The sequence below is a fragment of the Megalobrama amblycephala genome, linkage group LG13 (genome assembly GCF_018812025.1).
Source record: "Megalobrama amblycephala isolate DHTTF-2021 linkage group LG13, ASM1881202v1, whole genome shotgun sequence".
Classification (NCBI taxonomy): Eukaryota; Metazoa; Chordata; class Actinopteri; order Cypriniformes; family Xenocyprididae; genus Megalobrama; species Megalobrama amblycephala.
Window position 1 is genome coordinate 35,468,278 of NC_063056.1, and position 15,024 is coordinate 35,483,301.

The 15,024-nt window shown below is 41.3% G+C and overlaps 1 protein-coding gene across 3 annotated transcripts in view; it reads right to left on the reverse strand.

Annotated features, from left to right (window-relative positions):
- The window catches only part of LOC125243880 (heavy metal-binding protein HIP-like), a 78,901-nt gene that overhangs the window by 20,106 nt on the left and 43,771 nt on the right, over positions 1-15,024 (reverse strand). The window contains exons 1-3 of one of the 3 annotated variants that reach the window (XM_048153739.1): positions 905-1,378; positions 233-286; positions 6-137 (exon numbers count right to left, since the gene is read on the reverse strand). The exons of the other annotated variants lie outside the window; for them this stretch is intronic. Coding sequence (XP_048009696.1) covers positions 6-137; positions 233-286; positions 905-1,340 — 622 coding nt within the window. The 5' untranslated portion in view covers positions 1,341-1,378. Of the gene's footprint in view, positions 1-5; positions 138-232; positions 287-904; positions 1,379-15,024 lie in introns of those variants that run through there. 3 annotated transcript variants of the gene reach the window in all.

Genomic DNA, 15,024 nt, shown 5'->3' on the forward strand with positions numbered 1-15,024 from the left:
ATTACCTGTAATTGGGTTGTAGGCGTTCCCTATGTTTGTGAAGACTTTCTTGTAGGTTAGTGTGATGTCAGTGGTAAAAGGTCCAACATATCCACTGCCAGATTCCATCAGTCCAGCTGAAAAAGCTATTTCTCTGTCTGTTATTGAAAAACATAAGCAATATTGTCATATATTACTCTATTACACTGAGAATGTATACACTGAATTTAACATAATTCAAGCACACTTTCACCTCTATTTTCCTTTCTCAACTCCTCCACTTGACCCAGAGTAAGATTTGACATTTCTGTAAAGGAAAAAGGATTCTGTTAAATGACATTTAGACTACTAATAGATAATCTAAACAATTTACACAGTATACACTCAGCTTTAACATTTAGACTATTGCGGGATTACAAATTTGTACTATGTTATATCTAGGTTTCAGTGTAATAGTATATGAACTGAAAAGGTTATGTACATTGTATTTTACATTTTGAGGTAAAGATAATAAGGAGATCAAGGCAGGCAGCCTTTTGTCTTCATGCTCTTCCTGACCATTTGGCAGGACAAGCTCAAGATACAGCAGTCCTTTTGTCTCTATGATAACGTAAAGGTATGGACGATACTGTCAGACTGATTGGATGAGCACCTATGCATTTGAATGACACAGTTATGCTGATTAGACATGATCATCTCCCCCTTGAATGTATATGAACTACCAAGTACAATCCCTTAGTTAGACTTGGATGACTACAGCGACACACACAGCACGTTTCTCAATAAAGATTAACTTCTGCTTGAAAGATATCCCGTCTCCTGGTCTCTGCTTCGACGAGGAAAAAGTTTCCAACACTATGCAATGTATTGCATTTGTTTTACTTTGAGGATCATTGATAAAAGAGTGAACGTTTTGGTGAGGTACCTTCATTTTTCTTGTTCATCTCATCTCTCAGTCGCGCCTCTAAAGCTCTGATGTTTTCTTTCTGCTCTGTAACGGTGGCGGTCAGTTCTCTGATGTTTTCTTTCTGCTCTGTAACAGTGGTGGTCAGTTCTCTGTTCTTTTCTTTCTGCTCTGTAACTGTGGCGGTCAGTTCTCTGATGTTTCCTTTCTGCTCTGTAACGGTGGCGGTCAGTTCTCGCAGTGCTGCATGGATGTCAGGGATGCCCAGATCGCAGTATTGTTGGCTGTCAGTTGAAGCTTCAGCTCTCAAAGTGTCTGTTTGAGGTGGATTCTGTCTTCCGTCCTCAGAGCTGATCTGTTGACTGATCTCATTCTCATTGAGTCCTCCATCTACCTGCTGCTGGGCGACAAACTCAAAGGTTTCCAACAGCAGCAGTATACATACTAAAGCCTTCATTCTTCACTGATGTTTGTTTCCAGATCTTGCTCTGTCATCTCCACAGCCTCTCATGTTCCTTTTATAGTGTCCTGATTTACTGTCTTTTACACATGATTTATATTGCTTCAGATAAAGCAGAGTAATTAAAGTTGATTGTGAATCATAAACAAAAAAATGTTCCAGGCTTATTGGAAGTTTATCTCTTTATCTGATTCCTCTCGCTCAGCGGTCGGTAACCTTATAGCATGTGAAGGGAAAACCACCCTTTACAGCTATAACAGCTTCAACTCTTCTGGGAAGGCTTTCCTTAAGGTTTAAGAGTGTTTTATGGGAATTTTTGACCATTCTTCTAGAAGCGCATTTGTGAGGTCAGGCAGTGATGTTGGTGAGAAGGCCTGGCTCACAGTCTCCGCTCTAATTCATCCCAAAGGTGTTCTGTCGGGTTTAAGTCAGGACTCTGTGCAGGCCAGTCAACTTCCTCCACACCAAACTCGCTCATCCTTGTCTTTATGGACCTTTCTTTGTGCACTGGTGCGCAGTCATGTTGGAACAGGAAGGGGCCATCCCCAAACTGTTCCCACAATGTTGGGAGTATGAAATTGTCCAAAATGTCTTGGTAAGCTGAAGCATTAAGAGTTCCTTTCACTGGAACTAAGGGGTCAAGCCCACCCCCTGAAAAACAACCCCACACCATAATGCCATGCTTGAATTCACTGAGCTCCTGAGAGCAACCCATTCTTTCAAAAATGTTTGTAGGAGCAGATGCCTAGATGCTTGATTTTATACACCTGTGGCCATGGAAGTGATTGAAACACCTGAATTCAATGATTTGGAGGGGTGTCCCAATACTTCTGGCAATATAGTGCATCTTGTGCAATGCCCTTGTGTGTACTACTGCAATAAGTACACACAACAAATGCCTAGAAAGCCACCTAAGAATTGCTTTAATGTGGCTTCCGATTGCATGTTGCAATTCCAGTGAGTAAAAGAGTCATGTCTATTGTCAGAACAAACATAAAACAAACACAACAGAACTACTGTTATTCACTGAGTATAAAGCTATTCACATCTTTAAATTAAAGGATTTATACTCTAATTTTATACACTACTCCACATTCAGATGGTACTCAACCAGAATGCGTTTTTGTTGCCGCGGATACCGTCGTGGTCCCTTCTGTTATTTATAACAGGCCATTGAATTCTTGAAGAATTCAAACAGAATCAGATGCATTGCTTGATCAGATTTACTCCGTTTTACTATACCAGCAGTTGGGAGTTTGGTGCCTTGCTCAAGGATCTCACCTCTGTCATGGGATTGTGGGTGGAAGAGAGCTCTGTACAGTCATTCCCCCCACCGATAATTCCTGCTGGTACTGAGATTCGAACCTGCAACCTTTGGGTTACAAGTCTGACTCTCTAACAATTAGGCCACTACAGGACCAAAGCACGTTCATATTATTAACTTTTAATTTACTGACACTGTGTCGTCTTAATTTCTCTATTCAAACCTGCGATAGTTATATAGGTCTGTGTTGAAAATGTCAGGGCCAGTTTCAGAGCCCCGTGCTGAAATGCGGGGGGAAAATAAACTTTCATGTTTTAATAATAATTCAAAACATGAGGGTGTTTGATTGGGATATTTCGTCCCTGTGTTTTAATTCCACTGTAGTTGAATTGTACCTTCCTTTTAGCCTTTTTTTTCTTCATTTTTCAATTCATAAGAACTTAATAACCTAACAATGTTCTCACGTTTAGTAGACTACAAAGAAACATTAAATAAAAAGTGATCAACAGGTTCTTAATTAATTTACAAAGGAAAAATTTAATAAAAAGTGATTAACAATTTCTTAATTCACTTACAAATGGTTTAATAATGTAGGGTCTGCACAGTCTCAAGTATGAGCAGGTCCCACCATAAACTGTGTTTAAGTCTCAATTCAGGGAAACTTTGGTTTGTAAATCTTACATTGATTCCGGCCCGGCAGACACTAATGGATCACGAGACTCTTTTTTATAACTATTTCGATAAGTCCCAAACCTCTCCTCTGCGACTTCAAAGGAGATGCGAACACCACGGATCGGGTTTCTAGGAGACAGGCCCGAATTCCAAACGGTCATAAAAAGGAAAATACACGCACGCACCCACACACACATACAAAAGACCTACATAAAGACTGCATGCACAAATATTATGCCTGCAAATATGAATGTATCTGCCATTGTAGTGTTTGTTGCATGTATGTGTTGCTAGTGTAGAATCGTAGAATTGACTGTAGTAGGTTAGTTTTCATGTTAAACGATAGTAGTAGAGTATAAAGTGTATCTTCTTCATGTGATGAGCGACACCTGTCGAGTTTGACCTCTCCGTAAAAGTCGTAAAGAGTCCGAGCTATTCACTCATGTATGTTACATTTCTGTCAAATGCATCGTTCAATGTTTAATAGTACTATGAAGAAAATGCACCGATTGGACATACCATAAATTAATCCGGGAGACAGGACAAGGGGATGTGGAAAACCGCCAAATTGCAACGCTATCATTGGAGGACGTTATCAGGAAGGCGTTCTTGTCTGTTGTCTTTAAAACATCACGACACGCGTCTTTTGGTGGCACAAGTTTTCCTGCACAAGTTCCTGCCATAGAGACGGACTCTCTTCTTTATCTTCCGGTCATCTTACTTCCAGTTAAACCTTGTTTGAAAACCCCGCCGAAGAAACCCTCTCGGAAAGGACCAACCAAGCCAGGCGCATTGAAACTCTGCTGCACCCCGACTTGAACCATAAGCAAGTATTATAATTTCTCTGAAATTTGTTTAAATACTGGGTTTCCTTGCTGGCTCTTCAAGGTTAACTGTTGGAATTGGCCATTCTTTGATCATCTCTCTTTCTGACTTTTACTTTCACTCTATATGTATCTGTATCTACTTGTGTACATTTATCCGTATAACCTTTGTATCACCCGTTCCGTATATTAAACATATCATATCCACGCTTTTATTCACTTGCTCCTTCAACCACAACCGAGTCACTTTAACGTTCTGATTCTAATATCCTTGCTTTACGTTTGGATGCTATCATAGAAATTTATCCTCGTGGCCAGAGGATAACATTTCCGTCGTAATAGTCTGTGGAGAACTTACCGGTTTGCTGGACGGACCGATAGTTTTCTACATAATTATTAAACCAGAACTAATCATATATGTGATTGATTATAATTCGTTGTAATTAATTCACCATGTATGGTTAATTCCCCCTTGGGTTGGTATACGCATATAATTATTCATAAAACTTTATGAATTATTATATTCATATTCCACCCATAAATTGATTAATAACTGATTAATCGCTACAATAATAAATATGATCCACAATTTGTTAATTAATGAACACTTTTTCTGCATGTTATGCACAGAGCTCTGTGTTGTACAGGAATAAATGTTTCAATGTGCATGTCTGACCTGTCGAAATACATCAGTGAATTATTGAATGTAGTTTCAAGCATTTGTCTGCCATCACTGTAACAGTAGTCAAATGGCTGGAACATTAAACACTTACATGATATATAATTAGCCAAGAATAAATATTATTATTATTATTATTATTATTATTATTACTACAACCAGTCATTTTATTTATTTATTTATTTATTTTTAATCTGTATTTAAAAGTACAAATGTCACAGCAGTCTTATGCAATGTTGCAAACCGTCCTTTTGTGCCACCTGGAGGTGATTTTTGTGACACATTTTGTGACACATTTTGTGACACACGTGACACATTTAACGCTGCGGCCTCGTGGCAACATTACACATGGCAGTAATAGGCATTGTGGTTGACTACGTACTGTAGGAAGAACACATGTCTACTAGTTACTGACCTGATGCAGACACATCAGGGTGAGGTTTACGTAAGGCAGAGCACAGAATCCAGGAAACTCTGATGCTTTTTTGGTAACACCCACTAGGAGGCGCTTCGGTAACACGGACGCCATTTTTGAGTGAAAATGCCAACTGGACAATTGATTCCATCACATCACATCCAGCGCACCCAAAATCGGAGAATCTCACACCCAAATCAGAAGCGCAATAGAAAATATCTCAAAATATCTCAAAAATAAGTCATTAGTAAATATTATGACACCGACAGTAAATGTTGTATTGTCATGTTTTATATTATCAGTTGTGGAATCCAACCATTAAGTACACATTTGAGGTAACATAGTTAGCCTACTTTGACTATTTCCATTTTATGTAACCTTACATATTTACTATTAATAGATACAATACAATATATATTTCAGACTGATCCAGTGGCATTGTCAGGTTGACACACTTTAATATCTCACACTTTAATAGTATTAATTGGGCTTGATAAAACAGGCTGTTACCTTAAGGAATGATTACCTCAAAATGTACGTCCGTATGCAAGTTTGAGTGACTTTATTTAAATTAAATACATTAGCTATTGTCACATGTTTACATATATAATTTTAAGCTTTGTGGCTATACTATTCACTCAAAAATTATTTTTTGATGCTGGTTGATTCTATTGGATTTTACTTGTGGAACCACTGTCCATGATTGAATTGAGTACGTTGGACATAACTATTTTACATAGATTCTTCCTTAGTAAAGGATTTTGCATAGAATAAAAATAAACCTTTAATGTTAAAAAAAACTAAGTTGGTTGTGTTGACCCAACGTAAGTACATTGGAAATTGGAATAACAGAATTGCATAATGCTGAAATAAAGCAACTTAATCATGTGGAAATCCTTTCCATGATTTTTTTATGTTCGTTCAAAGAGTTATTTTTATGAGTGTTGAAACTGTGTTTAAATATTTACCGCTGAGCCCATTTATTTCCATTGTAAGTGCCTTACATTTATTTTTAAACTAAAGAACAAGTTTTTTTCTCTGGTGATTGATGTCATGCCACAAATGTTGCAAATAGAGGTAAACTTGTTGAATCCACAAAATGTCCCTTTCAATGTTATTTTTCCTCCACGTGCATCAACAGATCCTGTATCAACAGATGTAAATATGAATTTATGCACAAAACTTGTCAACTTAAATGACGTGTATAAAAACATTAAATGTAATTATTAACCTGATTTACAGCTTGTCATGTAAAAGAATGCCCTAGATTATGGGAACTCATGCACTAATGATAATGTTGACCTTGGCTTGTTTTATGGTACCCTAATATGATCTGTGTTTTTACCTTTGTTAATTATTACTCACTCATAGATTCTGTCGGAGAGTTCAATCAATTTTACATTTACACTTTTGGCAGATGCTTTAATCCAAAACAAATTATATTACAATTTAATTTCAATTTATTTGTAAATCACCTTTATAATGCACTTTGTTGCTCAGTTTTACAGAACACGGAGAAGAAAATATAAAGAAAAGAAAATAGTCTTTTAAAACACAAGCAGCCAAAGGAAAAAGTGCCAATGAAATTCCTTAGAGTTAGTTCACCCAAAAATGAAATTTCTCTGGACTTGAATGTGGTATTTTTGGGGGTAATTTATTGGGAGATAAATAAACCGGATTTCATAATGGGTAGAACGACATGAGGGTGAGTAATTAATGACAGAACTTAAATTTTTGGGTGAACTAACCCTTTGTGAACAACAAAATCCCATGTGTTGGTCACGAGTTATTCCATGTTTAACCCTTTAAAACCGGATGTGTTGTCGGCGACACATCCAACCAAGCTGTATTCATGTTACCGTATAACTCTTGAACCCTTTGCGCTATACATCTTTTCCAGGGAGAAACAACTTTATTTTTGTTTTCTGATTTATACTTCTCCTTGGTGAGTACGAACTTCATTATAAAAAGTGTATTTAGTTATTTTGATTGTGAATACTGTGAATTGTAATGTGAAAAAGGAATTTTTAACGGGTAATAAGTGATGTAAAAGTTTTCAAAAATGCTTTAAAAGTGTATCAATATGATATATGATTGTATATAGTCGTGTTTAAAGGTTTATAATATGTTTTACGTGTTAGACGGAAGGAATTTCTTAATGTGAAATGCACGCCATGCGGTGCTAGTTTGCTAACACTGTGCATAGGCCCTAGTGTTGGATTGAGCACATGGTGAATTAGCATGTATGTTCTCATGTATGTGCAAATGATTTATACAGAGAGTTTGATTTAATTTGAAATGATTTATTTGGACAATGACATTAATGTTTCATTTTGGCTTTGTTGTTACAAGGCTGTTTTTTTTTTCTTTGTGAGAATTGTGTTCCTGAATCCTGTCCTTGCTGAATATTCGTATTCCGGTCGGGACTGGCGAGCCATTCCATCCTCTTGTACCTGGAAACAGAGAAAAGAGCGTGAAGTCTGCCGAACTGGAAGTGGTTTTCTTCCACTTTTTGATGAACATTGCTTTATACTATTGAACTTGAAATTGAGACACTGAACTTAAACTCAACTGGACATTTGAATTCAACTGAGTTGAATGCAAAAAATTCAACTTGTTAATAATCTATCGCTGGATTATTAAACAAAGGATTCTAATCACAATTTGTGCAACTGCGTCTTCTCTCGTTCAAGTTCACTCTCGTTCTGCCTGCTTGTCCGCTAACTTTCGGCAAGGGGCGGGACTAACTTTTCACCTCACCAATGAGCAATCGGCTCAAGAGCATTTCTAAATTTAATTTATAAAGCAATTTTACTGCATTTTTCTTCTTTCTTTTTTATATATTTATATATTTTATAACAATAATAGTTATATAAAATTGCAAATAAATGCTAGTGACCTAGGTTAATGACCTGGGTTACATGTATTTATTAACATTTATTTAACTCATGATGCAGCAAAAATTGACTATCATAATTAGACTGAAGGGTGTTGTTGTCACAGACACGTCAGGCTCCACCGCTCACCAATCACAGCGCACCCAGTCACCAGAGTACTGATCACAGACACCTGCACCTCATCAAGCACCTCATCACAGCCAGCACAAAGAGCACTCGCACACACCACTCGATGTCCGGTCTCGTTTGCATTAACCCTCTGGAGTCTGAGGATGATTTGGGGCCTGGAGAAGTTTTGACATGCCCTGACATTTGTGCTTTTTTCAGTTGTTCATAAACATATAAATGACAAAAGTGTCATTACACTGTATTCAGCACAAACTAGGCTACCATAATATGTGAGGAACATGTATGTACATGTTTGTGTTTTTGAAGGAATAACGTTTATGCGTGGTTATTGAAAAAACAAAAAACTTAAGTCACTGAAATAAGGCCAAAAAAATAATATTAAATCTGTGTTCACAAGACTTCTGGGTATTGGAGGTTGTAGACTAGAGTTTTTGCTTCAAAATTAAGTAAAAATTATCCTTCCTACTCCTTCATATAAAACAATAGAGAGATTTAAATTTTCTAAAACATCTTTGGTCAAGAAACACAGTATGCTTGGAGGCGTGAATCATCATTAATAATGGGTGATTTACACCTGAGAAGACAAAAGAATCGCATAAAGAGCTCTAATGACCTGCATAAATAATGAGCTCTTTCAGTCAGGTGGGCTATGAAAAAACCTCTGTGATCATATTTCAAAGCTTATCATGGTGTAAATCAAACATACAGAAAAAACAGCAATACTGTGAAATATTATTACAATTGAAAATAATAGTATTCTATTATATACTTTAAAATATAATGTATTTTTGTGATGCAAAGTGTCTGAACAATTATGTTACCTCTATGGCATTTTATATAGGCTTTTAGTTTAAAAGCATGCACATTTGGAGAAATATTGATGGGTGTTTGTCAATTTTCTATACAGAGGAGTAATATTGATTCAGGATTTATTGTCATTACTATGAGCGCTGGATACTGTGTTTTCAATTCATACTTGCAGCCGGAGGGCGCTCTGTGCACCGTTAGTCCACAAATGCCTGCTAAAGAAGAATAGGCAATCCAGGAACTAACCGAACTAACAGAGGCCAGAGATCGCTAACTATGGCTATTCAAAACACTTTTCAAGACAATAAATACACGATTGAGATGATGTATGCATGTATTGACTTAATTTGCATCTGAATAGTGCTCGTTCTGTGGGCGTGGCCGCATTAGCGGATAATGAGCTGAATCACGGACTTCGGACATGGCTCTCTTTTCATACAGATTACATAAACAGAGAATTTTTGTTTTTGATTTGACTTACACGATTTAAAACCTGACATTTCAATGGTTTTTTAACATAAGTCTAATTTTTTTGTGATTAGTATTCACTAAGTTATAGTTCATTTTCTGAGAACTATCAGATTGGACTTCGTTCAGAGGGAGACGAGAGATCACGCATCATGTTAGTTTTCTTTATTTTGCAAAAAGCACAACATTTTGTTTTTACTCTGAGTGTACACAAATAAAAGAAGATATTCCACAGATTAAAATGGTGTATAGCTCTTAATTGTATGTGCAACATTGACGGAGTATTTTGAGTCTCTTTCACACTGGTTAGAAAAAAAACGCGGTGGTATCGCCGGCGATACCTCAGACCTCAGAGTGTTAACTTACCTGTATGCTTACCTTAAGGACTCCCAGTGATCTACTTACCTGTCTCCTGTATTCTCATCGTGTGTTATCCCCTCTCTGTGTGAGTGCTCCTCGTCTCCAGCATCTCCTTCGTCTCCAACTCCAAGTTCGACTCCACCTGCAACCACAAAGGAATCCATCATCACCCAGCACTTCAAGAATCTGCACTGTTTCACGTATTACTCACCTGCACTTCTGCCACAACTCATACTGGTTCTCAATAAAGCTCCATCTCCTGTGAAAGACTGTCTCTGTCCCTTCTGTGTTGTAACAGAAGACCGGACCATAACAGCGCGAGGCCAGTATGAGTTCCCCGGACCCATTCCAAGAGCTCGTTGGTGTTCTCCGACGAGCTCTCACCTCCAGCGCACCTCCACCGTCACCAGCCATCACTTCCGCAAACACCGTCACCTCTCCCTCACCGCCAGCGCACGCCAGTCCCATGGCCAGACCAGCTCCCTACTCAGGATCGGCGGAGGACTGCAGCGGCTTCCTCCTGCAGTGTGCACTGGTCCGTGGAGATGCAACCGCACCTCTACCCCACCGACACATCCAAGGTAGCGTTCATTATTTCCCAGTTGCAAGGCAAAGCGTTACAGTGGGCTGAATCCATCTGGTCTCAAAATGGTCCCGTCACACGTTCATATGCCTCCTTCGTGTCCCACTTCCAGGAAGTGTTTGGCAAGCCCTCCTTCGACTCCTCTGTTGGTGAGAAATTATGTAATCTCAAGCAAGGTTCCATGACCATTAACGATTACGCTTTGCAATTCAGAACGCTAGCCGCTTCAAGTGGATGGAATGAACAGGCTCTCATCACCACCTACCGACAAGGGCTGGATCCTCAGGTGCGGTTGCATCTCGCTGCATACGAGGATTCCATCGGCCTCGAGCGCTTCATCCAGCTTTCCATCCGCTTCGCCTCCCGTATGTAGTACCATACTCTCATGACATCTCCGTTTGTGCCACCTCCATAGAGAGCCCAGTCGAGAAATGTTCCATCGACATTCCAGAGTGTTACACCCCCTTCAGCGAAGTCTTCTGTCCACAGAGAGCCTTCAAGCTGCCTCCACACCGGTCATGGGACTGTGCCATCTATCTGCTTCCGGGTGAGCCAGTGCCTAGGGGTAAAATCTATCCCCTTTCCATACCGGAGGAGAAGGCCATGGAGGAATACATCAAAGAGGCCCTTGCTCAAGGATACATCCGCCCGTCTACTTCCCCTGCTGCTTTGAGCTTCTTCTTTGTGGCAAAAAAGGACGGAGGCTTGAGGCCCTGCATTGATTACCGCTCACTAAACAAGATCACAGTCAAGTTCTGTTATCCCCTTCCTCTCGTCCCAGCGGCCCTGGAACATCTCCGTGGTGCCACTGTGTTCACGAAGTTGGACCTCCACAGCGCGTACAACCTCATCCGGATACGCGAGGGGGACGAGTGGAAGACCGCCTTCATCACGCTCACCGGCCACTACGAATACCTTGTGATGCCCTATGGCCTGGTCAACGCCCCCTCCATATTCCAGGACTTAATACATGAGGTGCTCCGGGAGTTCCTCCACAAGTTTGTGCTGGTATATATCAACGTCATCTTGATATACTCCCGGAGCCTGGCCGAACATCGCCACCGCGTTGCGGAGGTCCTCCAACGGCTTCGTCAGTTCCATCTCTTCCTAAAAGCTGAAAAGTGCTCATTCCACCAGTCTTCAGCCCACTTCCTCGGATACATCATAGATCACAGTGGCATCCGGATGGACGAGGGGAAGGTAGACGCCATCAAGACCTGGCCCACTCCAACATCAATCAAAGAACTCCAACGCTTCCTTGGCTTTGCACATTTTTATCGACGGTTTATCAAGAATTACAGTTCCATCACCCATCCATTCACCAACCTGCTCCGTAACCAGCTGGAGGGTGCCAAACATCAGTTCCTCGTGCTAACAGACCATAAGAACCTTGAGTATTTGCGAGCTGCCAAGAGGTTAAACCCCAGACAAGCACGCTGGGCCCTGTTCTTCTCCCGGTTTGATTTTACTATCTCCTATCGCCCTGGGTCAAAAAACGTAAAGGCAGATGCCCTCTCTCATCTTCATTCTCCCGAAGAAACCACCACTGAGCCAGAAGCCATCCTTCCAAGCTCCATCATCGTGAGTCCCATCTTCTGGTCAGAGGAGACCATCCCCTCCTCCAATGCCTTCACTAACCCTCCGCCGGGTTGCCCACCTGGCTTGCTATACATCACTCGAGCACGACGCACTCCACTGATTCACTCAGCCCACTCGTCGCTTGGCACTGGCCACCCGGGGGTCAATGAAACCCTCTCGTTGCTAAGGGAACGCTTCTGGTGGCCGAGTATGGCATTCGACGTCAGAAGGTACGTGCAGGGCTGCAGGGAGTGCGCCATTTTCAAGAGCCCACGCCATCTTCCATCCGGCAAGCTCCATCCTCTGCCCGTTCCCAACCGACCATGGTCACACCTAGAAGTGGACTTTGTCACTGACCTGCCCACATCCGAGGGTTGTACCTGCATCCTAGTCATCATTGATCGATTCTCCAAGTCATGCCGCCTAATTCCACTAAGAGGTTTGCCCACTGCCATGGAGACAGCAGAACTAATGTTCAATCACATGTTCAGGTACTTCGGATTACCAGAGGATATCGTCTCGGACAGAGGACCCCAGTTCATCTCCCGGGTTTGGAAGGCCTTCCACTCGCTCCTAGGTGTGACCGTCAGTCTATCGTCTGGCTATCATCCACAGTCGAACGGGCAGACGGAAAGGAAGATCCAGGAGATTGGCCGCTTCCACCGTACCTTCTGTCATGACCACCAGGACTCTTGGAACCAGTATTTGGGTTGGGCTGAGTACGCACAGAACTCCCTGCGGCAGCCATCCACCGGACTCACTCCATTCCAGTGCGTGCTCGGCTACCAACCCCCACTGTTCCCATGGACCAGGGAACCATCGGACGTCCCAGCTGTGGATTACTGGTTCCTAGAGCGAGAGGGTCTGGGACTCAGCATACCACCACCTGCAGCGAGCCCTGCGCAGACACAGGATGACGGCCGACCTTCGTCGCTCCCACGCTCCCACCTACCAACCTGGACAGAAGGTCTGGCTGTCCACACAAGACATCCGACTGCGTCTGCCCTGCAAGAAGCTGAGTCCCAGGTTCATTGGCCCATTCACAATCACCAAGCAGATCAACCCGGTCACCTACTAGCTTCAGCTACCCTCACAGTATCGCATACACCCCACCTTCCACGTATCTCTCCTTAAGCCTCACCATCCCTCTGTTCCTCTCTCCACAGGGCCTGACGTGGCAGCCGCCGAACCCCCCTTCCACTCATCGTGGAAGACGGAGCTGCCTACGAGGTACATGACATCTTGGACTCCCGGTGCCGTGGTGGCCAGCTGGAATACCTGGTTGACTGGGAGGGATATGGCCCTGAAGAACGCTCTTGGGTCCCCAGGAACGACATCCTTGATCCCAACCTACTGCTCACCTTCCACACCAATCACCCCGACAGACCAGCCCCACGTGCAAGAGGACGGCCACCTAGACGCCGGGGTCCTCGGCCCTCAGGGGCGGGCCGTGGAGGGGGGGGGGGGGGTACTGTCACAGACACGTCAGGCTCCACCGCTCACCAATCACAGCGCACCCAGTCACCAGAGTACTGATCACAGACACCTGCACCTCATCAAGCACCTCATCACAGCCAGCATAAAGAGCACTCGCACACACCACTCGATGTCCGGTCTCGTTTGCATTAACTTACCTGTATGCTTACCTTAAGGACTCCCAGTGATCTACTTACCTGTATTCTCCTCGTGTGTTATCTCCTCTCTGTGTGAGTGCTCCTCGTCTCCAGCATCTCCTTCGTCTCCAACTCCAAGTTCGACTCCACCTGCAACCACAAAGGAATCCATCATCACCCAGCACTTCAAGAATCTGCACTGTTTCACGTATTACTCACCTTCACTTCTGCCACAACTCATACTGGTTCTCAATAAAGCTCCATCTCCTGTGGAAGACTGTCTCTGTCCCTTCTGTGTTGTAACAGTTGTATTTGTGGTTTTCTTATTAATATCTCATGACTGCCACTTTTCATACTATGTTGCTTACCAGAAGTTTCTGTCTTACCCATGGTAATCTCCAAAAAGGTCATGATGCCTATCCACAGCTTGTTTATCAAGATGAAATTGAACCTTTTTTTATCAATATATTTATTATTTTTTACATGAACAATTTACAGAATCAGTTCAGTAAACTGTTTTTTCTAAACCCTCTCACCCCTGTCCCACCCCTCAAGAGACAGAACACTTGCATGGACATTATTACAAGCCCTTGAGCTGATGTGTAAGATAATAATAATAATAATAATAATAATAATAAAATAAATATAAAAATATAAATATTGCTGCTATCAGAGCCATCTTAACAAAACGTAAATTCTTCCTTTGATCAAATTAGAGGACCGATTCATTGCCCGAAAGTGAACCTTAATGAAAAGTGAACACATGTGAACCATTTATTCATGAGTTATAAACATTAATAACCTGTGAAAGTTAACCTTAATGTAAAGTATAAACCTGTCAACCATTTATTAATGAGTTATAAACATTAATAACCTGTAAAAGTGAACCTTAATGTAAAGTGACCACATGTGAGCCATTTATTGAGTTATAAACATTAACTCCCTGAGGTCTGAAAACGTGCCGGCGCGTTTTGCAGGTTTTTTTTCACATTGCAGCAAAACAGACTTAAAATACTCCGTCATTTCTTGTCATAGAGACATAAGTAATATATCAATTGAAACTATAGAATGTCTTCTTTTATTTGTGTACACTCAGAGTAAAAACACAATGTTGTGCTTTTTGTAAAATAAAGAAAACTAACATGATGCGTGATCTCTCCTCTCCCTCTGAACGAAGCCCAATCTGATAGTTCTCAGAAAATGAACTGTAACTTATAAATATTAATGACAAAAAAAATGACACTTACGTCTAAAGAAACATTGAAATGTCAGGTTTTAAATCGTGCAAGTCAAATCGAAAACAAATATTCTCTGTTTATGTAATCTGTATGAAAAGAGAGCCATGTCAGAAGTCTGTGATTCAGCTCATTATCCGCTAATGCGGCCACGCCC